Genomic DNA, 27,669 nt, shown 5'->3' with positions numbered 1-27,669 from the left:
ACTGTGTTGCCAATTTTTTTTTTTTTTCTAGGGGTTTTACGTCGCACCGACGCAGATAGGTCTTATGGCGACGATGTTGCCAAATTGCCCATAAACCATACACGTATTTAAATTGCCCATTCATGTGCAACTTACGTTGCAGTTCCATTTACCTTTTAACCAGATTAGTGAACAAAATTTGGACGTGTGACGATTATGTAATTAAAGGTTTAAAGTCTGATTTTTGTATTGAAAATAAAGGATGCGACGATTACGCGGTGGCGACGATTATGCCGTGAAATACGGTAGTTTTGGTGTGAAATCTATGTAGGAATGTGCCATATTTACTCACATAATTTTCCTGCTTTCTTAAGCAGTTTTTAAGGTGAAAAATGGAGGTAGGAAAAATTATGTAAATTTAATTTTGAATTTAAAATACAGATATAATTCTGCAGTATGGCACACAGATGTCCTCGTTCAAAGAAAAAGGTTGTTCCTCTTAATTAATCTACACAGCCACCCTCTGCTTGCTTTAAATTGTGAATTCCCTGTGTTACTTTTCTCTGCATCCCTTAGCATTTTGTACAAAACTGAAGAGCCGTTATTTCTTAATCTAGTTACATATTTTAACAGTTCTTCTTCAATTTATGGATACTGCCCTGATTTTGGTCCCTGAGATGATAAGGCTGTCTTCTAGGCACATGAACCATGATCCTAATGGGGGTACTGTATTTTATATTCTTTCATGCCTTTTCTTTACTGTCGTACACCCCTCATCTTGTTGCAAATTTTCTTTCTTATTGTCCAAGTTTCACAACCGGTCTTCAGATTGAACTCTTATAAGTTTGCTAGATGGGATTTGTTTACGGGCTCAGCTACTGAATTTCCACCCAGGTGGCCAAGGTTTGAATCCCAGCGAGTCTCAGGTTGGAATTTTTATCAATCATGTGACATCAGGAAGGACATCCAATCATTAACCCCCAACCTGAACTCAGAATGAACCAATGTAGCCTTTGTGACACAGATATAACTGAAATAAGCTGAAAAATTGATTTTTGTTGTTTAGTAGTTATCTTCGGTTGTTTCCCTTCTAGTTCAACATAAATTATTGTTTGCCCATTTTATCTGTTGACCATCACCTCAGTCTCTTCTAGACTAAAAATGTGGCTGTATTCTAGTGCTGCTGTTGATTTTTTTTTAATTTTTTTTTTTACAATTGGCTTTACATTACAAGATATTAGATCATTCCGTATTGATGGTTTTCACTTTACAAAGGTGAAAAATGAGAGTATCGTCCTAATTCAATACAATAAATATTCCGTCATTAGACAGAGTAAACAAATTCAAAATGTTTCGGCTCGTTTGAGCCATCTTCAGTGAAAAATGAGGGGAGTTTGAAATAATTTACATAATATAAGTTGAAAAAATGCTAAAAAACATAATGAAGGGGCAAATGAAAAAACAAACAAAAGGGAGCCTAAACAGAAACAAAATTAGCACAAATATACAATATTTACATCAATATGCGGAGCAAAAAACAACTAGTTTGCTAGTGAATTCAATGAATTTTTTTCGCAATGAGTTGGTTTTTGCTCTGCATATTGATGTAAATATTGAATATTTGTGCTAATTTTGTTTCCGTCTAGGCTCTTTGTTTGTTTTTTCATTTGCCCCTTCATTATGTTTTTTAGCATTTTTTTCAACTTATATTATGTAAATTATTTCAAACTCCCCTCATTTTTCACTGAAGATGGCTCAAACGAGCCGAAACATGTTTGAATTTGTTTACTCCGTGTAATGATGGAGTATTTATTGTATTGAATTAGGAGGATACTCTCATTTTTCACCTTTGTAAAGTGAAATTGGCTTTACGTCGCATCAGCACAGATAGGTCTTATAGCAACGATGGGATAGGAAAGGGCAAGGACTGGGAAGAAAGCAGACATGGTCTTAATTAAGGTATAGTCCCAGCATTTGCCTGGTGTGAAAATAAGAAACTACGGAAAACCATATTCGGAGGACTGCCGACAGTAAGGTTCGAACCCACTATTTCCCGAATACCGGATACTGGCCGCATTTAAGCGATTGCAGCTGTCGAGCTCGGTCATTGACTTGTTTCTGAACTTGATGTTTTGAATAATCTTACCCACAGATATCCTCTACAAAGGCCATAATAGTGTAAAGCTTTCCTAGATCTGATTCATTAGCGTGTTGAAAAGTAGTGGAAATAGGACTGGCTTGTCTTTATTCTGAAGTTTTCCTAAAGGTGTTTTGATAAAGCTGTTGGATCTTTGGGCATATTCTTAACCCTACATCTAATCAATTTATTCCCCCTCTGTCTTTTGATAGTGAAATAATACAATATATTCTGCCCGTTTAAGCCACGACTAACACATTAGAGACACGAGACACCCTCAGGGGTGATCAGTAAGGGATTGACATGTTCCAAAAAAAAAAAAAAAAAGATGGTGGGGATCAAGGAAATGGGCAGATATCGGCAAATATAGAACCATCAAAATACAAATTAATGGAGGATGATTTATTACAAAAATAATTCCGTCCTGAGAAGTATGATTGTGTGAGATGATCACTAAAATTTTAAATTTTACGTTTAATCTTGCTGTACATCCAAAAAATAAAGCAAATGGGATGGTACATGTTAATAAATTCCTACTAATTCTGACAAAGAATTTTCATTAAATCATATTTTATCGAATATTATTTTGAATGTTAAATTTTATTTGTTTAGAGAATGTTGCTCGTACGCATGTCAAATCATGCCGAAAAATCTGGAACAAGATTTTAAAAGCTTAAGTTACATGACTGGTCAAAAGTATGAAAAATACAAAAAAATATTAATTTTAATAGACACTTAATTTTACTTGGTAATGGTTTCTCCAATTTAACTCGACCTTTCAGTGATTATTTGTTCAGCGTAACCTCAGGATCCACATGAGTTGACATGATAAAAGTAAGCAAGAAAAAGAATTAAATTAAATCTTTAACCATGTGTAATTACCTTAACACAATGCCGAAACTTAGAACAACGATAGTAACACACACATCAATAATTTACAATAAAAAATAAAATCACTCAACCTGTGGAAATAAAAAAATAAAAATGCACATAATAAATCTCCCGTTACCACCATCTACCAAGGAAAGAAATGTAACCAACTACAATTAAGAATACTATTTTACAAATATACACACGAGTCCACATGTTATTCATCCATTTTATGGAGATGGAAAACTCCCATAAATGATGGCCTGAAACAACAGTAATCAATCCGGTAGAAACAGTCTGGGTAATGGTGACTGGTAATATCATCAATATCTACATCGAACTCAGGGCGTTACCAAACTTTATCAAATATTGAGGAATTGGGTAGTATTATACAGCTACGATTTTGATATTATTGCGATGACGCTCATCCAGTATGACGAAAGGCTCTAATAATCTCATACGCTCAATTTTATTGTCTAGGAAGACATGTGGTTTACCTCGTGGTTCAATATTTTGTGAAGACGCTATGGCCTATGGTTCTCTCACGAAAACAACTACTCACAGATACATCAAATGATGATAAATTATCTCTAAATATCCATTCATCATTACACACGATGTCGCTGAAAATAAATTATATGTGCTCCTGATCATAGAGACGCGAAGATTCGCCCCCAAATAGCACATAAAATCACCATAATCCAATGCAACATCTCTCCACATGGCACAACGTGAGAGGTAAAATATAAAAAATAATTCGCAACATCCATCCAAAATATCACGGAAAAATTTTCATAAATGACTGGAACCACACATCATCATCATCAGTTTTCCACTCCAGTTGCCCGGGTGTGGTTTACGAGCACTCTCCACTTCTGTCTGTCCATGTACCACTCTTCTCTCAAGACGACATCCCAGCTGACTCCTCTTGTTCCTATGTCCTCTTTCACTTGGTCCAGCCATCTCTTCCTAGGTCTTCCTACCGGTCGTTTTCCGGCCACGACAGTGTGTAGCCATTGTTTTGCTGTCCTACCATTGTCCAATCGTTTGACATGGCCAAACCATTTCAAACGGGCCCTTGTCACTTTTTCATTCAGGGGTGGGTACACATAAATATAATAATCAGACAATGTCCTCCTTTAGAAGTATGAAATCGGGTCCAAAAGAAAGCTATCCATATCGTTAGCGTAGCATTAATATGTCAGATGAGCCTGCTCCTCGTGAAAATGTAGCAAACACTTTTGGTAAAAATATAGGAGAAATAAATTCCGAAGAATAAAAATATTACACGTACACGATCCTCGATATTGTAGTAGTTGAATGGAAATGTAATATTCTGTAAAGGTTAGCCAATGGCTGATATCTAAACCAGATACTTGTCCGATGACATGACTTATTGAAACCAGCGTGGTCGACGATGTTGACATACCGTCATCACGCACCTTAAAAATCGTATAGTAAGAGAAAATACAGATTCAACGTCGTATAACACAAGAAAATGACATGGTAAAGATACTAGAAATCTACTCAAATTACTGTTCAATCAATGATCCTTTCAAGAAGAAAGTTAACTACTTATTACAGCTACATAGAACAGATAATACCCAGTATAAATGAATTGTCAACTTAACTTGGATGTCTTGATGACCCTGGTTTCCTTCTAGCCAGCCCCGTGGTGTAGGGGTAGCGTGCCTGCCTCTTACCCGGAGGCCCCGGGTTCGATTCCCGGCCAGGTCAGGGATTTTTACGTGGACCTGAGGGCTGGTTTGAGGTCCACTCAGCCTATGTGATTAGAATTGAGGAGCTATCTGACGGTGAGATAACGGCCCCGGTCTCGAAAGCCAAGAATAACGGCCGAGAGGATTCGCCGTGCTGACCACACGACACCTCGCAATCTACAGGCCTTCGGGATGAGCAGCTGTCGGTTGGTAGGCCAAGGCACTTCAAGGGCTGTAGTGCCATGGGGTTTGGTTTTTGGTTTCCTTCTAGGCTGGATTCATGGCATTAGGATGCTGTCGGCATCAGTCCTGCCTTTTAGTGCTGCATCTTGCTCTGGGCGATGTCTCCGGGGCACACAATTTTCCTACTGTTGGTCTTCATTGCCTTGGCCGGTATCGAACTGGTACTTCTTGATGCACACTGAAACTTTCACGAAAATATTAGTATAAATTCCCAACTCGTGGTTTCACAATTGACATGTAATGATACGTACTTTCTTCATAGACACTCTTGACGTCTGCTATGACTGTAGATGGTCTGTTAAATTATCAAGAAATGACACTGTTCTCATGGTGCAAGTAACAGCTGTCCAGGTCTATAAAAGACCTCCCTGCGTAGTGAGCTTTTGAACAACACGTGTAGCCAGCAAGTAAGTGAGAGAGTCCTTGTTCGAGTTCGCCACCTATATTCTGAGCTCTGACGTCTAGTGTACGCCGTGATTCGATTGACGTCCTGAATTCCTCTACGTTGTAATTAATATGTCCCCCGATTTCTTATTAATTAATTAGTTAGTTAATTCCACAATTTCGCCGTAAGACCTATCCGTGTCGGTGCGACGTAAAGCCCTTAGCAAAAAAAAAAAAAAAAAAAAAAAAAAAAAAAAAAAAAAAAAAAAAAAAAAAAAAAAATTCACAATTAATTTTATTTCCTAATATTATTATTTATGCCTTCCTAAAAATGCGTTATCAAAGCTTTTATGCACACTTGTTGGAGAATATTTATTAAGACGTCGAATCTGAAGTTTTGATATTACGAAATGTTTTGAATGTAATATTTCTCGTGGATGGAGAGTTCAGCAGTATTAAAAAATTTTCCCGTCTTTTATTGCGGTGATAAGGCTGCTCTTCACCCCTCAACAGGTTATACAAAAGAAAAAAAAAGAAAGTCATCCCTTTGGGTTCCGCCGCGAACACTCTGCGCGGAGCACATGGCGTACAGTCCTGTCAATTACAATAGACCTAAAATGTCACAATATCTTCAACATAATGTACATATTGTTTATTTTCTTGTAACTTTCCAAGCAGTAGCTTGAGCCTTTGTAGGATGTAGGCATCAGTACTTGCATGTACATTTAGAAATACTGCTGGCCTATTACATTCCACATCATAGATTCACATATTTTCAGGACTTAATGGCACAGTAAAATAGTTTTGATAATTAATGAAAATAATGCTTTTGCCATGTATTTTGTCAGATTTAACCTTCATCATTATAACTAGAAATATTTCATAGTTTTAACTTAAGCTTTGTAATGAAGTAGAGCTAAATTATAACTGCATATTATGCCTTGTAATTTAAATTTTTGCTTTGAATTGAAGTTCTGTTCAATTTTAACTTGAAATTAAGGATCACGATTTTAATTTTAGCTTTGTACTGGAGTTCATCTAAACTTTAACTGGAAGTTATGGCTCATAGTTTTGACTATGGATTTATATTGGAGTTCATCTAAATTTTAGTTGGACATTATAAATCATTGCTTTAACTGTAGCTTTGTTCTGGAATTCAACTAAACTTTAACTGGAAGTTATGACTCATTGCTTTAACTTCAGCATTGTGCTGGAATTCATCTAAACTTTTAACTGGAAGTTGTGACTCATTGCTTTAACTTCAGCATTGTGCTGGAATTCAACGAAACTTGAACTGGAAGTTGTGACTCATTGTTACTATAACTTTAGCATTGTGCTGGAATTCAACTTTCACTTACCTTTGAGACCGAGCCCGAGTGTGTATCGGGGTGGGGTAACAGTGCAGACTGACTGCACCCGAGGCTAACTTGAGCCCGCGTATTTGTTATATTGTCAACACAGCCAGGACGAGAATCGGGCGGAAACTATACATACCACTTTAAAGAACTTTTATAACAGCTATACCGGGCGTTTGTGTCCTCTGTCGTTGTTTTCTCAAACCTGTAGATTATTTTTGCTTGAGTTCGCTTCTGCACTCCATGCTTCCAGCCTTGCTTCCAGCTGCTCAAGGCGTGCGCTTTCAGAGTTTTGTTTACATCGTGCGAAGTGTTTAGACTGTGTTTGTTTCTGCTATTATGATTGGATGATTGAATGAAAGTGGAATTGTAGAAATTTTAGAAGAGATTTTTGATGACAGTGGTTCAGAAGAAGAGGTAGATGATTCAGATCTAGACCCTGATTTCGAACTTCATGTTAGTGATGAGGGTATTTATAACCTATTCTATCATGTTCCACCCAGGTGTGATTTTGCACTTTGTAGTTATATTTAGCTAATATTTCATGATCTTCATATGACTGGAAATTCATTTAGAATGAAGTGACGCAAGCGATGATAATTCAAAGGCAGGGACTGATTCACATTCGCCGGGCACTTTTGATGTTTTGGATGCACTTGCAAAGCCGATGCAGATAAAGGAAAAGCGGAAAATGGGAATGTAACGAGAAAAGCGACATGCTGATGGTATCCAATATGTTCTGTAGCAGTTTGTGTCCCTGAATGCTTCAAACTATTCCACAATCAAGCTCATTATGTGTAAGACTTTGTTGTCAGACCTTTTTTTGTTGTTGTTGCAAAAGGAGTACCATTGGAAAATGTGTATTCAATAGATCTTAATGCAACTTTTTAATCTGTAGAATAGACACTTAATTTTTTTATGATATATACGTGTTACAATCTACTGTTTTCTACAATTTTTTAAAGACCTTCAAAATATGGCAGTCTGCCTGCCCATATGCCACCTTAAGATGCGGTCTCCAATGTGTTAACTTACCTTTAACTTTAACATTGTGCTGGAATTTAACTAAATTTTAACTGGAAGTTATGACTCTTTACTTTAACTTTAGCTTTGTGCTGGAATTCAACTAAACTGTACCTGAAAGGTGCTAAATTTCAGTAGGATATTGTGGCTCATAGGCTCATAGTTAACTTTTGTACTTACCAACAGGATACCACAGCAGTGTTGGTTATTGAGTGTATAATTCAAAGCAGTGTGTTGATTCATTCAACAGTCCAAGTGAATCGAATCGCAGGAATGCCGATCTCGTAGCACAAAATTCAGCTGACTTGCAGCAGATAGTGCTGAGTGTTGCACTCATAGATTAGTGAGAGAGAGAGAGAGAGAGAGAGAGAGAGAGAGAGAGAGATGCTCAAAAACGTCAGTCTGATGTCAATGGATTTACTGGCATGTAAAAGAACTCCTGCAGGACTAATTGAGGCACCTTGGCATCTCCAGAAACTGTTAAAGTAGTTAGTGGGACATAAAGCTAATAATATTATTAATCAGAAAACCAAACACTGGACATCGGCGGGGAGCCATCTTCTGCTGTGGGTGAGACTTACAGTATCATGGCTCACTGAAAGAATGGTATGCTATAATGGACTCTCACTCTCAGGTAATTTGAAAATAATACCCACTTGCATTTAAATAATAGTTGGATTTATTTGCAGTGTTAAAAAGTAGTCAAAACATAATTCCAAAGTAGCTAGTAAGTAGATAGGCTATTAGGTCATTCTATTTATTAGTTCAATGAATCATAGTATCATAACTTAGTTGACATTCGACATTTAATTCAACTCAGCTCTCTAGTCTACCGTATGACAATGGGTTATGTTCATGAGCACTCAAAATTATCTGTTTTATATTGGGAAGAACCGCTCAGTATTCTCTCAGTTCGTATGTCACATCATTGTACAAGACTTCAGTCATTGAATCACGAGATCACCAGCGTACGTGGACAATGAGTAAGTGAGCCGACTGATGCAATAACTTGACTAATAAAATGTTGAATCAGAAAACCACCAGGCTGAGTGACTCAGATGGTTGACGTGCTGGCCTTCTGACCCTAACTTAGCATGTTCAATCCTGGCTCAGTCCAGTGGTATTTGAAGGTGCTCAAAAACGTCAGTCTGATGTCAATGGATTTACTGGCATGTAAAAGAACTCCTGCAGGACTAATTGAGGCACCTTGGCATCTCCAGAAACTGTTAAAGTAGTTAGTGGGACGTAAAGCTAATAATATTATTAATCAGAAAACCATGAATACACTGCAATTTCCCAGTTCTTTGAAATCATTTAGGCAAACAAGTGATAGGGAATTTGCCACCTGCCCAGAATGCAGATCATTGATGATTATGTGTACAGATATTTTTTATCTAATTCTGTATACTTATTCAATGAAGTTGTCACTGTGGGGAAAAGGCTTTTTAACATCAAAACTTGATGTGAAGAGGAGGCTGCAGGGGAATCCTGAATCTTGCTAGTTATCAGAGGATTAGAAAGAGATTGTCGAGTCTGCTATGCAGACTGTGTTGTCCTTGTAGGCAATGATGTCAATCCGACGAGTACTCCCTTTATCCGCTAGACTATGGACTTCTTCATACACAGTAAAACCTGTTACTGTCAAGGCCTGAGCTATCGAAGATCTTGTTTTGTGGTGTCTTGCAATATGCAGTCTGACTGTGCTCGCAATGACCAAGAACATGCGCAGATGTTTCAATCTCGTTGTGGCAGTGCCTACAGTGGTTGCCGTCCATCGGCCCGCCGGGCACAGCACAAACTGCTGCTACGTTTCCGATTATTTTGAAAACGTCTCTCCACTCACTGCAAGATAGACCATCATGATGGCTGATCCATGAAACTAGTTTCAGGAAACTGAATTCTAGAAGATCCTTCAAGCGCTAGTATTTTAAGTGTTTCACCTAGTCTTCTGTGAAGTGCATTCTTCAAATTGGAAGAAACTAGCAACTTACACAAGATGTGTGATTGTGATGGGTGTTTTAACATCCAAATCTTTACTTGTCTTGCACTGAAGCCGGGCTGAGTGGCTCAGACGGTTAAGGCGCTGGCCTTCTGACCCCAACCTGGCAGGTTCGATCCTGGCTCAGTCCGGTGGTATTTGAAGGTGCTCAAATACGTCAGCCTCGTGTCGGTAGATTTACTGGCACGTAAAAGAACTCCTGCGGGACTAAATTCCGGCACCTCGGCGTCTCCAAAAACCGTAAAAGTGTAGTTAGTGGGACGTAAAACAAATAACATTATTATTATTATTATTATTATTATTATTATTATTATTATTATTATTATTATTATTATTATTATTATTATTATTATCTTGCACTGAATTTCAACAACACATGCTTGCTTCATCAATTTTATCTGTAATTCATGTCTTGCCTTAACTTGATTTTGACTGATGATGGTCTCTAGAAAGATCAAAACTAAATTCGTGAAATATATGTAACTTTTCTAAGGTTACAATAAATAGTACTGAATAGGTGGAAACTTTTAGCTTTAGCTTTTGCTTTACATTATATTGCTCTTCAGTGCGGTATATTATGAAATTTATTACCTATGACGGCAGATCGGGTTTGATCTTTTGAATAACCCATGCAGTTATCTTCTTGGCTCTCCAAGGGATATGCAATATCCTTCTCCAACACCAGAGCTCATTTATATGCTTTCTATCTCGCTTCCTTTTGGTCTAGCTTTCACAACCATATGTAGCTGTGGGAAAGACTAATGCCGTAACCATTCTGATTTTAATATGCAAAGATACATCTGAACATTTGAAGATTTTATTCGGGTCTTTGAATGCTGCTCTTCCAAGAGGGAAATAATCAGCATATTTCTGGACTATTTGAGCCACTTCTACTGATGGTTGATCTCAACAAACGGAAACTATTTACCTCTTTAAATTTTTTTTAACCCTTTGACTGCCAGCCTCATACACGGTGTCCATGTCCTATACCGCCAAGGCCTAATGAGCACTTTTTACCTCGTAGTAAATTATTCGTTATAACTTCTGTTCAAATCATGTAAATTGGATGGGCAATTTTTTGTTTTGAAGGTAATGCTTCAGGCATTTTATTGATGTAAATTAATGTATGTTTATTTTATAAATTTTTATTTTATGAAGTGATCATTCAAATAAATATTTTCTTTCTTTGAAAAAAAAAAAAGCATTTCATGATCAAAAATCATTAAGAAAAATATTTTTACTGTCAAAAACTGTTTTTTATTAGAGAGGTGGTGTTTCCTATGCCACATGAAAAATAGAGCTTTATGTACAATATATTACAGTACAGTTACATTATTATTATTATTATTATTATTATTATTATTATTATTATTATTATTATTATTATTATTATTATTATTCATTAACATGAAATTTTCTAATCTTACATTATATGCAAATGCTACAGTTCCTGGTTCGTTTTAAGTAAAAATGATTACTAATGTCTAATTCGCACAAAACACCCAAAATTTTACTTTTTGCCTTAAAAATATGATACAAGAAACTATTTGCTAATATTTACACATGTTTATGACGTGTTCTAGCAAATGAGCTTAGGGAGGAACACAGGGTGTACACCCTTCTTACACTGTTTAAAAATGTATCTGGTCTCTTTCTGTTTACCACCCTGACTAGTACTAATCTTTCTGCATACAGAACAGTTGCATTTATTTTTTTTGGTAAAAGAGTAAGGTGTTTGTTGCCTGCCCGCGGGAGCGGAATTTCTGCCTGGTCACCAAGCTACTCGGCAGCAAGTTCCTCAACTAAACTTATTGTATATAGTCTTATTTAATCCAGTACTAGTCCAAAACATGTATTATACATTATTAAAACTAATAAATAACTTCAAATTTTTTTTTCCCAGAACGTCTGATTAATCGGACGTTGGCGTTTTTAGACTGAAACTCATTATTTATCATAATATTTGATGGTAAACCTGTTGTCATGTTTTTGGTCTTGTTGATGGTTGGGTACAGGCCGAAGTTCTCTCTCTGTTCTGTAACTTTCATTAGGATGTCCTCGAGCTCTTTCTTACTTTCATAGCACATTCCAAAATAACATAGCCAGAGAATTGAAATATTTTATTTTTGTCAGCTATTAACTGTTCTGTTTTAAATTAGTTAATTATAATGAAACATTCCATCATATGTCATTTTTAAATTTTAATAAAAAGGAAAGGAAATCAGAAGAAAAGTTTAAAGTTTCCTACTTAGTTGTCACTAATTATGTTTTGTTTCTTTTTCTTTCTTGGAATACTACAAGAAAGAATGGCATATCAGGTAGCTGCCTAAAAATGAATTTTTTACCGGGCGAGTTGGCCACGCGGTTAGGGGCGTGCAGCTGTGAGCTTACATCCGGGAGAGAATGAGGTCGAATCCCACTGTCAGCAGCCCTGAAGATGGTTTTTCGTGGTTTCCCATTGTCACACCAGGCAAATGCTGGGGCTGTACCTTAATTAAGGCCACGGCCGCTTCCTTCCAACCCCATCATTGCCATAAGAACTATCTGTAAAGAATTGAACGATTAACTTTAGTAGTTAAGAATTTATGAACATTTATCCAATACTCTGCCTTTTTAGGGAAATGGACTGGGCACTTATATAGCATATAACTATGCAGTTTGATCAGGCACCCAATGGGTTAATGACTGTATAGCTGCTTATCTGCAAGCTTTTCTCAAAACACAAGCTTGTTTTCTCACCTCTATGCTTTATTGAGCACAAGGAACTTAACTGTAATATTTCTGAGATTTATTTTCAGAAGAAATAGTTGATTTGATCTTGTCATTTCACTTTCAGAATCGAAGATCATGGCACGAAGATAGTCGTAGAAGTGAAGATCAGAGTCGACCATCTTTGGGCTCAGAATCTGGAGAAGGGGGCAACGAGTCAGACACCAGCATGGATGAATTAAGAGCACGTTTACATGGTAAATAAACTGTTTTGTTCTTGTTACACAGAGGTCAGATTGGTCTATTTTTCTGACAATTGTTATTTAACACATTCGCAGCCTCTTGGATTGGATATCTGTAACCATTCCTGCCCTACCTTAATACTGTTTTTTGGTTACTGGAGTTCATGTCTCTGTCTTTGTACATTTTAGATTATAATTTGAAATATTTCAATAATATTTTCTTGCATAGAGGCCATGATGCATACGGTGCGGCAGCAGCACTACCGATTAGCTTTTCGCCTCTGGTGCCGTTTGATGCAGCATCTTCGTCATGGCATGTAATGAAGTGGAATGAAGGAAATAATGCTTTGTTCTACTGTAGATATCCAATAACTTTTCTAGAACAGATAAATTAGTTTTTGAACATTTCTCACAAAAATGATGTTAGCAAAATTCTTATTAGGCCATTAGTGTGTGAATAATTGCTGTACAACGTACATAGCCAATATAGACACAAGCCTGGCTATCCTGGACACTCGCTGCAATAGAACATGCTGTCCTGCACTACCCCTCTTCATAACACTGTCTGCATGGATTACACAATCTATGCCCATTCTTAGCTACACATTTGCTGGCAAAATGTATTCCTGTAGAGTGATAAATTTTGGGAGCCTGCGAAGCGGTGTTTCTTCCGCTGAGAAGGCCCTGCAGCCTCACTCTTCTCTGTTGACATTGCAGAAGAGTATGCTGAATTGTTATAGCTGCAGAGACAATAACTAACAGTTAATCTGATGTCCAGATGGAAAATACTGTATTTTTCTGAATCAAAGTCGTTTTCTTCTCAGAATCTCGTGTGAAAAATCAAGGGTCTTCTTGCATTCGTGACCTAACAGTAACGAACACTACTGGCAGCTACCACGGTAAACACGGTGCTTCCTTTCAAACCCCCCACCGCGCAATTAACGCCCGCCTCATTATCATACATCACCGGGCAACTTGGCCGTGCGGTTAGGGTCACGCAGTTGTGAGCTTGCATCCGGGAGATAGTGGGCTCGAACGCCACTGTCGGCAGCCCTGAAGATGGTTTTCCATGGTTTCCTATTTTCACACCAGGCAAATGCTGGAGCTGTATCTTAATTAAGGCTACAGCCGCTTCCTTCCTACTCCTAGGCCATTCCTTCCCATCGTCGCCATAAGACCTATCTAAGTCGGTGCAAGAAAATACTGAGGAGAAAATGACATTCTATTAGCCTCTACAAAAACGTTACTCAAATCTGCAGAATATCATCAAAACGTGTGGGCCTTCGAATTCTTAGAAAGGCCACGGCTACTCAGTGGCAGAGTTATAACGTGTCTGTTGTACCTGACGCTTAGTAGAATGACTTTTTATAGGCAGCAGGAATATTTTTGTGATGGATCGTCGCATTGCAAAGATACGTGGAATAGGTATTGTCAGCAAATTTTCAATGGGTTCTCGTTGATATTATGATGCAAATTTTAAGTTAATGTTTGTTAAACTCGCGGGACAAGAATAATTGTGCAACCGAACGAAAATACGGCATAGGCCTAACTAAAGCCAATATATGGCGGTAGTGTGAAGACAAAGATAGCTTACAAATACCTTCATTGGCCCGCAGTAAGGGCACATTAAAGAAGTCTAAGATGAAATTGTGAAGTATGTGCGCGAAAGACGCAAGGATGAAGGACCATACCACGGCGCAATAAACTCGTTTGTTGGCCTTCAATGTTTGCGTCTTTATTAGGCCTACACATTGCTAGCCGCTGAACCCGGAAAGTGAGACGTGCATGTAGCGGCAGCTGGTTGTACCTGACGCTTAGTAAAAGTAACAGATTTATAGACAGCAAGAATATTTTCCTGATGGATCGTCGTATTATAGAGACGCATGGAACATGTATTGCTGGCAAATTTTCAATGGGTTCTCTTTGATATTATGATGCCAATTTTAAGTTCATGGTTTTAATAACAGTACGGCATAATTAAAGCCAATTTTCGGAATTGGCATGAAGACACTAAAAATACGTACTGTACAAGAAAGGCATTCATATGATTTTACAAAACACTTTTTAAGCCTGAATTAATATTTTTGAAAGAAAAAGTGGGGTTTTTCTTGGATTCAGAGAAATGCAGTATGTTTAACAACAGCTTAACAGTATACAAGTAAGAGCTCTGCTTGTTTACAAAGGTACTGGTAGAAATATGAGCTTTAATATTTGGCATGGAGTGTGACGCACATGTGTCATCATTGGCACAAAGTGAAAGTAGAGTCCTGACACACATGTCGTCATCATCCACGAATGTGTTAAAAATATGAATTTTTTTTTGTTGCCAGTGTTCTTATAATGTAAACTTCTGTTGTTTTGTTAAGCTATTACAGAACTATTTTGGTTATTAAAACCTAACTCTGTCTGTTGATCAGTGATGGGGTATCGGTCTCTAAAGCCCAAGATCACAAGCGCATACTTTCCAAGAGCAGAAAGGAGTCCGTTTAGTGCTTCACGTTGAACAGAGATCTTTTACATGCCAACATTGTATGATATGGAGTGTCAAGTGGACTTTCTTCTGCCCTCTGTCTGGTTTGAACTCGCCATCTTGGGACCCAAAGGCTGAAATTCTACCACTGATCCACAGACGGGGTAATAAAGAGGAAGTAGAAGAACAGCTGAATGTATGGGTAGAAGATGCAGAACAGTGTGAGATGAAGTTACTTGTAAAGATAAGTGAGTTTTTATTGACAACAAGGAGGATAGACTGACAGATAATAGATTTTACCCCTCAGAGGAGGAGAAAGTAGTAAGTTTCAGATACAGAAAAACCCTGATAATTCCCACCTAATATGCTATCCTGAATGATCCATTGTATTTCTCAGAGACAGTCCTTCGCAAGGTGTTACACAGTGTGTTCCTGAGCTCCATAGTCACATGCTGGAGAGTGGAGAGTCATTTTACATTTTGTTTTCATGGTTTGATTGGTTCATACATTATATTTTTTTTGGTCCAGATACTCGCAGTGCTGATGGATTCACCCAGAGTACTCTCAGTTTGGGCAGCGCTGGGACGCGGCGGACAGTGTATTATACGGGGGAGGAGAACAACGAATCGAGAACCGCACCTCCACAGCAACATACAGAGAGTGGATACGTATGTACAGCAGATTTTCTGTGCTGATTACCAACTCCATTTCTTCATACGTAAATGTGTTAGTAACCCACTTCTCGAAAGCAGAAGTCACTGTTAATGTATTTCCCTGAAGAAGTTTCTTTTGATGAATGTTTCACTCTGCAAGTTACTTAAAGATTACTTAGCACTTGGAGACTGTGTACCCCTTAATTTTCAAGTCTCGGGTAGATCCTGGCCTGAAAATTGGGAAGCTCCACTCACCCACTCTTCTTTTCTTTCCTTAGCTAGCATTTTTTTTGGTCTGTGGTATTCTATCTGCTCCATTCTTAGTGCTTGTATCACCTTGCATCAGACTCACTTTTGCAGCCAATTGACGAGGATGTAACGTTGAAATCGGTGAGCTGCAGCAGAGCGAGCCCGTGAATCCACCGAGAAGGCAGATTGTGATTATCGCGAGAGTTACTGAATGTTTTAATGAATGTGTAAATAATGAGTGCTTGGGTTATAGGAGAGTGATCGGTGTTAGTTGAATGCTCCCCTCCTAGTTGTGGGTAAACTGGTAGCTCTGAGCGGTAGGCCTATAAGTCTCAAGATGAATATTGATGTTGGTACAACACTGTCAAAACCTCAAGTACAAGCTCGGATACTGTTTCTGCTGATTGTAAAAGAATGCAAGACGACATGACAAAATTACTTGCTGAAAATAAAATCATAATAATCAAAATAAACTTTCACCTACTAGGTCGTGTTTTGTACATGTGTTGAAGAGATGTTAAGTACGGAACAAAAATGGCCAACTGGAAACCAGTGGGATTCGAACCCACAACCTCCCGATTTTGCATCGGTTGCTCTACCAATTGAGCTATGTTGACCTAGGTCATATTTATCCTGTTCGAAAGGATCTAAACTGCAGATCTGGTGCTACTGCCATCCACACTGTAGAGTGCGTGCAAGTCACCCACTTGTGCGCCAAGTCAATGAATACTGAATTTTCATGGCCGCATTGTAATCAAAATAAACTTTCAAACTATTAGGTCATGTTCCGTACAAATAGTACTCAGCCTGTGTGTTTATAATTGAGGAGCTAGCTGATGATGAGATAGTGGCCCCACTCTAGAAAGCCAAGAATAATGGCCGAGAGGATTCATCGTGCTGACTACATGGCACTTCATAATCTGCAGGCCTTTGGGTTGAACAGTGGTCGCTTGGTAGGCCATGGGGCTGTTGCGCCATTGGGTTTGGTTTGGTTTGGTTTTTCTGATTGAAATCTTGATAGAATAGAACAAAGCTGAAGAATGGAAATCCTGGTGTCTTTCGTTGCATTTTATTTTATTAGTTTCGATTTATTTCTTCTACCACATTCGTCCCTGATTCATCAGATGTCCTCTCTGATTCTTTTCATGCACACACAGTGTGATAGAACATCTTAATTGGAGCTTAATGTCGTCAGCATACAGCGAGCCACATGGTGATGAACAGCTCTACAATGGTAAAGCATTCTTAAATTCAAACCCTCATTATTGTAGAAGACTTCCTCGTGAACAGTCAAGATTTTCTTCTGAGGACGCGGAGCAAAGTTCTCTGTGAAACGTAAAGAGTACCTTGCTTTTTGACATGACATTAATAGTGTTATGCTCAATAGGTTTTCACTTTTTTTTTTGTGTTGTTGTTGGTTTAACACAACCTTTGAAGGTTGGCATCTCTGAATTATATATCTTTAAACATAACTGTTGTTTCTGAGGTGGCACATACCTATAGTTAACCCAACATACTTGTAATAAATTCATAATGCACATTGCTCATACTCTTAAATGCAATAGTGTAATATTCTTTGAAAATAATTGTGTATCAAGTGGAACAGCAATAAATATCTCACCATTTTCAACACCTGGCGATGGATCTAAGTCTCTGAAACACATAGTGGAGTAAATTATTTAATACGTTGAGTGCCAAGCGACCCCATATGGGTACGTGAGAGTAGTCAAGTTTTTGAACTTCACGTCCCCATATGGGGTCGTACGTTCGTTCTAAATCGAGAACTGTGCGAACCCATTTGGGTGCGCAGTAAGTATGTGTTTCGAAGCTGCATAAGTTCTCTTCCTGCCATCTGCTAGTCGTCTATTTAAGTACGTGCATAGTTCACCTTCCATTCCTCAATTCCTGTTTTGGCGCGACCCATATGGGTACATCAAGAGTGCTTTGTAGGATGACAAAGTCATTGTTTATCTCGCACACGGATTGTTTATGTAAGTGTGCAGTGCTGTGAGTTTCCTTTTCATTTTTAAGTAGTTACTAGTAAATCGAGCAGTAAAATACTTAGTGCAGATAGTCTGGACGATATATCGAACAAGTCGGATAATGATGTAAACTAAGTATATAGTTACAGTGATTTTGAACCTAGTACAGAGCAAATAGCGATCTCGCACGTTCATCCATATTGATAAATTACAGTCTTCAGCATACACATCGCCGCTGTATTCCGGGTTTCCAAGCCAGCTATAGCAACAATTATGACCGTCTTCAACGATACAGTCACTGGTTTCACATGTTGCACAATCATCGCCGCTAGGTTCTCTTACTCAAATTAAAATGGTATACAAATAAAATTATATACTTATTTAATATTCCGTAACTACTAATTCTTCTTATAATAATATTCTCTTACATTCTAATTAACCAAATTTACATGAATTTCACTACTTTATATAACAATATTTTTATACGAAAATTTCCTAACCTAAAATCGGAAGATCGTCATTTACAAACATTTCCTGACCTAAAATCAGGGATCGTACATTTTTATGGCTCCAGTTTGAACAAGCTAACACATCTCTCATAATCAACAGCATATAACGCGTCCCTGCAAAGGAAAAGGTAAGTATGACCGAGCGTCGGGACAGTAACTAATGTATAAGTGCGACCCCATAAGGGGGCGCGTGTTCGTGTACAATTCGTAATGATCAATACGACCCCATATGGGGTCGCAATATTTTACCTAATATACATAATAAGTTGACCTAATATATCATAAATACAACGTCATTTCAGCGATCATTTGCTTCGTTAAGCCTGTGAACGTTTTGGCACCAGGGAGTAACACGATGTTATTAGCTCACGGCACTAGACTGCAGTCCTATGAAATTCGGTCTGACACTCAACGTGTTAATAAAACCTGTGAGTGGTAAGATTTTTTTAATAAAGAAAAGCAATCATTTTAATCAGTAATGTGAAAAAATGAGATACTTTTCAGAAAGGGTAATATTTTAAATGTTTTGCCTAAGATGGTTCTCTTAACAATATAGCAAATTAGTGGGCCTAAGAGTAAATTGCATTTCTTTTATTATTATTTTTTTTTTTTTAGATAATAAGAATAATATCAGAAAAGAGTATCCAGAAGCATTAGAAATGGTGCTATCATATATATACAGGCACCTGTTTGTGGGGAGTTTTTTTTGCCTGATTTCATCAATTTTTAAAAGTTATTTTGATATAATCTTTGCTAGTTTTATTTCATCAGTAATTTCCCTAAATTTTATTCCTATTTCTCAGCAATAAAAACTAAACCAAAATATAGCTGATAGCATATTTGCAGTTAAACATCATATTTTATTTTTAAATATGTACAAGAAACATGAGAGTTTGCTTCTGCTGAAAACACATACAGTATTATATACTGTATATATCAAAGCAGGGATGTTTGAAATTTTTTGATCCTGCGCTTTAACAAATAGGGCCCAGCCTATGTACATAATTTACACATCAGTATGAAAAAGACAGAGATACCATGAGTTCCATGTTACTGGGAGTCAGATCTGTTCTTCCTGTCAGACATTATACCGCGGTGGGCTCGGAAAATATTTATAATACGACTGACATAGGATTGACCCTTCTTAATGAACATTACAGAAGATGCTGGAAATGGCCTCATCTCAAGAAATGAAAAATTGAGGATCCAAAAGTCCTGACTCCATTTCACTTGGAAACCACTGACAGAACTCAACACGCGAAGGTTCGTCTGGACGCTTTATCATGTGCACAACAGTAAATTTGTAAGGATACAGATGCAAGCCCTTTCTTGATAATGTTTTGACACAATGATTTCTTAATTACCACTCGCTTTGAGATTTAGTTGGAATTCGTTCCAGGCTTTCCTTCACTCGAACGATATTTTCTGGTGTTAGAACTCTTTTTTGGATAGTTTCGGTGTTTATTCGCTACAGAGCCTGTTTCACGCCATTTTGCCACTAAGTTTTACATCGCAGACTTTGCTGGAAGTTTTGCCAAAACACTTCCTGAATTGTGCTTCGCATAACACTTGACAGTGAACACGCACTGTTTTATCGTGAGCACCATTTCGTGTTACATTCAGTTGGTCACTAAACATGTCTGCTCCTTCACACGTAATGACACAGCGACATACTCAGGAGGTGTGCACATGTAGACATATGACAGCAACCGATTGGTGCATCAAAATTACTGTTTCCAGCATTTCCTGTGATGGGCAATTCTCTTGTTCATTAAGAAGGGTCAATATCGCGTCAGTCTTATAAATATATTCCGCTCCTTTTTTTTTTTTTCCCTCCCTGTATTACAATATGTTGAAAAAGACCTCTCACTGTCTACATTACTGATTGGGATCCATAAAGCCTTCACTACAGCTTCCACAAAATGTCCAGGGAAAGAAGAATGATGAACACATCAATATCTTTACCTGCTTGACATCAGCCACAAACTGGTTCAAGATATCCTGATGTTGAAAATTCTCATACAGTGGGAATTTGCTTTATTAGATTAGAGACTTCATCATTTTCAAAATCACCTTTCATTATACTTCATGGACCAAAGAGTGATGCCACATACCGTATTTACGCAAATAATACCCGCACATTTTTAAAAAAATTTGGGGCACGAAATTGGGGTGCGGGTTTTATTTGCGTCAGTGTTGGCATTTTTTTTCAAAATCAGCCTTCCTAAATTTAGGGTGCGGGATTATTCGGTGGCGGGTATTATTCGCGTAAATACGAATTTACGCGAATAATACCCGCACATTTAAAAAAAAATTGATGCACGAAATTGGGATGCGTTTTTTTTTTGCGTCAAAGTTGGCATTTCTTTTTTTCAAAATAAGCCTACCTAAAGTTAGGGTGCGGGGATTATTCGGTGGCGGGGATTATTTGCGTAAATACGGTAATATAGTCAATTATTTCATGATTTTACTTAAAAGTAAATACTTTTGCACTTTGCGCCAAATCTGCAAAACTTTGCAAATATTTTGTGATTTCATGCTTTGACAAAAACAGGTGCCTCTCTTTATCTTTAATATCATTTGCTATTTGTTCTTACCTGTAACATTTTTTTACAGGTGAAGGATCCGGATGAAACTGCTCCTTTCAACAGTTTGGTCACAGAAACTCCAACACCTCAGCAGGATCCAAGGTAAGAAGTTTTTTCTCATATAAAAAGAAGAACCATGAAAGGCATGAAAATGAAAGACTCCCTTTGGCCTGGCTGGCATGACTAATACCATCAGGGTCAGAAGAGAACAAGATTTGACCGAAAGAAGTTGAATATAAAATATACCTGGCACATGTAAGTGGAAACTACCCCAGACTCAGATAGAGGGGCTCTTTGGCCACCATTACCACTCCACCCTCCTAGTTGTTGAGAGCTCTTGGCGGGCGGGGCGAGCAGTCTGGAGTACTACTCTCTGTCTCCTTCTCTGGTCGTTGGATCAACAATTTCGTTTCTTGTTTACTGTGTTCTATTAATTATATTCTTACTAATAAAAAAATCCTTATACAGTTGTTTAACATTTTTATAGTTATATATCGAATACGCTGCACATGCATTGCATCTTTTTCTTACTAATAAACATGGTATGTATACACACATTCCAAGCCATAGTGATCTCTTCCTACAGTTCACTGACGTATTTCTTCACATTGTAATGAACTATGAGCTGTAGTAGACGCTTTGCTAGCAGACTAGCAATTAGCAATATTAGGGTAAGTAAATATTAACAGTGATAAAGTAGAAAAGCAGCGTACGGGTGAAATAAGTAGTAGCCAAACTCTCAGCGAGAAGGTAAAGAGCCCCCAGAGGACGTGAAGAGGGACAAGAGAAAAGCAAATATAAACAAGGTAAATAAATATATTTAACAATCATCAAAGTAGAATAATTAAACATCTGTCATGAGATAGGAAACACCAGATAAGAATTTTGCCTAACAGTACCAGAAATGAAAGTTCGGAAAGCAAGAGAAATATGCCACATTTACAATATCCAAAGGTTTAATGAACATCAAGAAAAAAATTACAAACGGTGAAAAACCAGATACAATAAGAGTATAGTTAATCATGAAAGAACTCCAATGAAAGAATGCAGGGTAAAGGTGAAAAAAAAGGAAAGGGAAAGGAAAGGAAAAGGAAATAAGGATCGAAACTATAGGAAAGATTCACTTTGCTGAGTAGTATTTACAAAAAAAGTCTCACAAGTGCAGATTTAGTTATACACGTCGCAAACAGGGCATGTAGGTTATTTAGATAACAGTTCTCATTGTCCAAAGGAAAGTTCGTTAAAAAAAAATATTGAAGAATGGAATCTGCAAGCATAACATTAAACACCGGTATAAAGCTGGCAAGAACAAAAGTGGGTAGAGGCGAGATAGCCTAATGAACATTTAATGAAAATTTAAAAGTCCAAATAATTTCATAGTTCTTGCTCACCAAGCAGTCGGGAGGTATTAGCACAAATGTCCGGTACTCCAATACGAAGACAGACTCATTTGTGAGAGGTGGAGCCCGAGAATATAAAGCACAATGGAAAAGTCGAGATGTATACGGAAAAAAGGAAGCCAGCATGTTCCAGAAACATGACGTCACAATCACGTGTCCATAAGTGTTGCACAGGCACGCGTGGCATAGGAGGCGAAGATCACTGCGTCTTGAAGGAGATGCCGTCGTAGTCACATGTTCATCAGAGTAGATGACAGCGGGCGTGCACCGCAGTAGAGAGTGAAAGGCCGCAGCAGAGCGGTCGAAGAAAATGCGGCAGCCGAAGGTAGTGATAATACAGAATATGTAACGGAGATCGTAACAAGTTCACCGCCTTTATGATTGCTTTTGCTGGTTATCTAGGAGCAAAACCTTTTGAGAAGCCGTGTGGTAGCATGGATAGAATAGAACAGAATGTTTGAATAAACATATTTCAGCAGTATATTAATCTCACTAGTAATAATTATGTCAACGATAATAATTTCTAACCTCATTCCGCCAGGCTGAGTGGCTCAGACGGTTAAGACGCTGGCCATCTAACCCCAACTTGGCAGGTTCGATCCTGGCTCAGTCCGGTGGTATTTGAAGCTGCTCAAATACGACAGCCCCGTGTTGGTAGATTTACTGGCACGTAAAAGAACTCCTGCAGGACTAAATTCCGGCACCTCGGCGTCTCCGAAGACCTTGAAAAAGTAGTTAGTGGGACGTAAAACAAATAATATTATTATTAACCTCATTCCGCACCCATGACCATAGTGCTGTGAGAACTTGAAGGAGCCTGTTGGATCTTTCATTAAGTTATTTCTGACAATGTTAATGACAGTTCGAACATATTGGATGTTTCGTCTGAAAATTTTTGCTATCTAGGAGAAATGGGTCACTTCATTTCTTAAACCGTTTTACAAACATTTCCAGCCTCCATACCTTTAAATGTTCTGTGTCTTCTATGTTAAAAATATCATGGAGATCATCTACATTATTTTCCATTCTTTCAGTGTGTGCTTAACGGATTTGTTGAATTTTTACCATTATTATATTACTGCAGACAGTACATACCTCTAATATAAACTGACCACTCGTTTCTTTTCTTTTATCACTCACTGCTTTACAATGGTTATACCAGTGTCCTGGTCTGTATAAGCAATTCAGTGAATAATTATGATAGATGTATACACAGGAGGCTTATACATTGGTTATTAGTAACAAATTGTACATAAACAGTGTAAAAACTGGGTATAAAAATTATATACCGTTTAATAGTAAGACTGTTACCATGACAAGTCACTGTTGTTCCTCAAATTCTATAACAGTCAGTGGGTTTATACTTAGACATCATGCTCAGAAGTCTCAGTGGATCAATAGGAGAGTGTCTATCTTATGGTCCCAAGTTAGTGCGTTTAATCCTGGCCTATTTAGCTGATGTTTGAAAGGCAGGCAAAAATCTTGGCACTCCATGTCATTGTTCCATAAGTGGAAGATGATTTTGTAGACATACCCAATGATTTTAGCACTGTATTATGCAAGATTCTACATCTTGAAATTTGCTTCTACAGTAATACATGCTTCAAAATTATTAAAGGAGGAAGAGACAGATGTACAAAATAGGTTGTTTCAATTAAAAACCTGTGGTGGTACACTTAGCATCTTCCCCACTGTCAGCAACCCTGAAGATGGTTTTCTGTGGTTTCCCTTTTTCACAAAAGGCAAAGGCTTTACCTTAATAAGGCCACCATTGCTTCCTTCCCCACTCGTACCTCTTTTCTTTTCCATTCCTTTCGTATCCTATCATTGCCATAAGATCTATCTGTGTATCCGCGATGTAAAACAAATTGTAAAAATGAACTTAGCATCTCTTGACATAATTAGCTTGGCCTTGAACACTGTGATGATGATGGTGGTGGTGGTGATTATTGTTTTAAGAGGAAGTACAACTGGGCAACCATCCTCTATATAACACTAATCAGAGAGGAAAAAAGTGGAAGGGGTCCGACATTTCAAAAAATGAATGTATTGGCCAGAGGAAGACAAGGGGCAAAAAGGACATGAAAATGAAAGACTCCCTGGGCCTCGAGTGCTCTAATACCATCGGGGTTGGAAAAGAACAAGAGTTGACTAAGGGAGGTCAGATTAGGATAGATGAAAGTGTGGAGCCTGCCACAAGTAAGTGGAAGTAATCCCAGGACTCGGCTGAGGGCCCCGTGTTCGCCAACCCACACTCCCAAATTAAGAGCCCCTAGAGCCCCTTTTAGTCACCCCTTACAACAGGCAGAGGTTACCGTGGGTGTTATTCTACTGCCCCCACCTACAGGGGGATTGGAGTTCTGTTTTCACTGTTAGACAGTACCACAATTGGGACCCTAAAATTGGCTTGCAGGCTGCCTACATGTCACCACTCCAAAAGACTGCAACCTTGGTTTTACACTGACTGCTTTTTAAATTTTCAGAAATGCTAAGGTGGCAGAAATTATGTTCTGCAGGATTTCTTGTACGTGGTGGCAAATCGACAAGATTTGAGGCAGATATTTGAGCACTGTCATATAACTGAGTAATGATATATGGTGGTGGTGATTATTGTTTTACGAGGAAGTACAACTGGGCAACCACCCTCTATTAACACTAATCAGGGGTGGGGAATGGACAGGGCCCGACCACAGTTCCCCTAGCTGAGTCTAACGTTGCTTCCACTTGGTTCCTCATTCTTACCTTTCTTGTCTGACCTCCCGTGGTCAATTCTTGTTCTTGCGAGGCCTAGGGAGTCTTTCATTTTCACGCTCTTCGTGGTCCTTGTTTTTGTTTTGCCGATACCTTCATTTTTCGAAGTATCTGACCTCTTCCATTTTCCCTCTGATTAGAGTTAATAGAGGGTGGTTACCAAGTTATTCTTCTTCCTAAAACAATAATCACCACCAGCAATTAATTTTACGTAGCAAAGATGGAACGTGGTAACTCTCTCGACTATTTGGCTTGTGGAATTTTCAGCAGAGATTTTTGTAATATCAAATATCATTTATGTAAATGTTATGTGTTATCTATTAAGTAAAAATAAAATTTTTCTTTATTATTAATACAGTACATTGGAATTACATGTTTCTCTTTCCGTTGATTAATTTTAATACATAAATAACAGCAAAAAAAATATCCACAACAGCTCAAAGAAGGCAAAAAAAGGCATAAGCTATCAAATAGGCGACGGAATTTAAAATAGGCAATAACTGGTCTTACCATTCCCAAACATATGGAAACATGTTTGTCTCTATATGACGCTTTGATAAAGCCACCGACATAAAAAAGGCATTTTGCCTAACTTCCAGGCTCTGCTAATCACTAGATTGCATGCCAAAAGCCTGGATTCAATTCCAAACCTCTCTGTGGTGTTCGTAAACAGTGAGGGCATATGACGCTGTTAATGGTGATTCGTCCATTGGATGGGAACGTTAAACCTTGAGCAGACCTCTTGGTGTTATTCAACAAGAGTAGCCTATGTGCGGATGCTGGGTTTCACCCTCTTCCTACCTCATAATTATCATTATCTCACACTCAATGCGCAGATTGCCCAAAGGCATCAAATAGTCTACACCATGCAAGCCGAATACGCCCTCAGACACTCCAGGCACTAAAAGCCGAATGTAGATAGATAGATGCCCTTTGTAAACCTTCCCATTCTCTTGGAACTCCTTAAAAAAAAAATCCGATTAGTGTGAAGAGGGCATGGTTGCCTAGTTGCAAATCTTCTGAAACCACTAACCATCATCACAAGTTTGGATGACTCACTATCAATACCATCATATGAACACTGCAGAGAGGTTTGAAATTGGAACAGGCTTTTATCATGCAATCTTTAGAAAATGTATACCACCACGTCTTCTGCCATGCCGGCGAACATTCTGATGGTCATTTTTTTTTTTCCTACCAACAGGATTCGAACTGGCTAACCACAGTGTCTGATCATGTAGACTTTATGCCTTAAAGACCATGGCTAGCAGGTGGACTTACAAAGGACATGAAAATGAAAGATTCTCTATATCTTGCAAATTTAGCACCATCAGTATTGGAATAGAGCAAGAATTATCCAAGGAAGATCAAAGAAGAAAGACAAAAGCAAAGCACGCATAAAAGGAGGCAATGATGGTATCAGCTAGAGGCCCATAATAATAATGCATGCTCTGAAGCTGAGAACTTCTGAGGTTTCCCTTCCAGACAACTTTTACAACAGGCAGACAGGCAGGCGATATTGTGAATGTATTCTAAAACCCCCTCCCCCCTACCCAGTCCCAAAAAAATACATAAAACTTAACAGTTCAAATCTGACTATGTCTTACCACAATGTGTATTGTCCTGGGCAACGTATAATAAACTAATTTCTCTTGCAGGTTCCTCGTGTACAACCGCATCTCCACGGTAATCGGTGGCAATGCGGAAGAAGGAGGCGTGTCTAGTCAGGTCCTGCGACAGTCTCCAAGCCAAGTTAGTCTGTCTTCCTCTCACTCACAGAACAAACTGGAGGAGGGCAGCAAGAGGGGAAGTAAGGCCGGCAGCTCCACAAAGGGGGGAGGAAAGGGGGAGAATTCGATTTGGTACGAGTACGGTTGTGTCTGAGGTAGCTCTGTCTAGTCGTCCGTTTATATAAATTCCATTCCATGTTACTGGCAGCTGTAATTCCAATCCTGTTAACTGATACTGAATCTTTCTCTTTTATGCCAATGACTTAATTTGGACATTGTGAAATTATGGACTAATTTATAATGGTAGCCATGCCACATTTTTCTGTCAGCCATTTTCATGCACTGCAGTTTGCTTAAATCATCATTATCATTGTCATCCAGCAGTTTCCAGGTCTGTTAGGAATATAAGCTCCATCATTCTCCATCATTTCACCAGCTTTCTTTCGACACACTGTTTCAATCTTCTCAACACAGTCCTTCACTCCCTTTAGTGATCTGTCTCTCGGTGCCGGACCGAGTAGTTGAGACAGTAGAGTGCTGGCCCTTGAGCAGGACTTGGTGAGTTCTCTCCTGGTTCAGTCTGGTGGTATTTGAAGGTATTCACATATGTCAACCTTGTTTTGGTAGATTTAATATCACATAAAAGAATTCCTGCAGGACAAAATCATCATCATTGTC

At 38.3% G+C, this 27,669-nt stretch overlaps 1 protein-coding gene across 1 annotated transcript in view; it reads left to right on the top strand.

Annotated features, from left to right (window-relative positions):
- Girdin (protein girdin) overlaps positions 1 to 27,422 on the top strand; it is a 167,805-nt gene extending 140,383 nt beyond the window's left edge. The window contains exons 20-23 of the mRNA XM_068229964.1: positions 12,545 to 12,674; positions 15,658 to 15,797; positions 21,139 to 21,212; positions 26,920 to 27,422. Coding sequence (XP_068086065.1) covers positions 12,545 to 12,674; positions 15,658 to 15,797; positions 21,139 to 21,212; positions 26,920 to 27,145 — 570 coding nt within the window. The 3' untranslated portion in view covers positions 27,146 to 27,422. The remainder of the gene's footprint in view (positions 1 to 12,544; positions 12,675 to 15,657; positions 15,798 to 21,138; positions 21,213 to 26,919) is intronic.
- The last annotated feature ends 247 nt before the right edge of the window (positions 27,423 to 27,669 follow it).

Source organism: Anabrus simplex, chromosome 13, assembly GCF_040414725.1.
Source record: "Anabrus simplex isolate iqAnaSimp1 chromosome 13, ASM4041472v1, whole genome shotgun sequence".
Lineage (NCBI taxonomy): Eukaryota > Metazoa > Arthropoda > Insecta > Orthoptera > Tettigoniidae > Anabrus > Anabrus simplex.
Note: the sequence above shows the minus strand (reverse complement) of the source record. Positions and strands in the feature narration are given on the sequence as shown.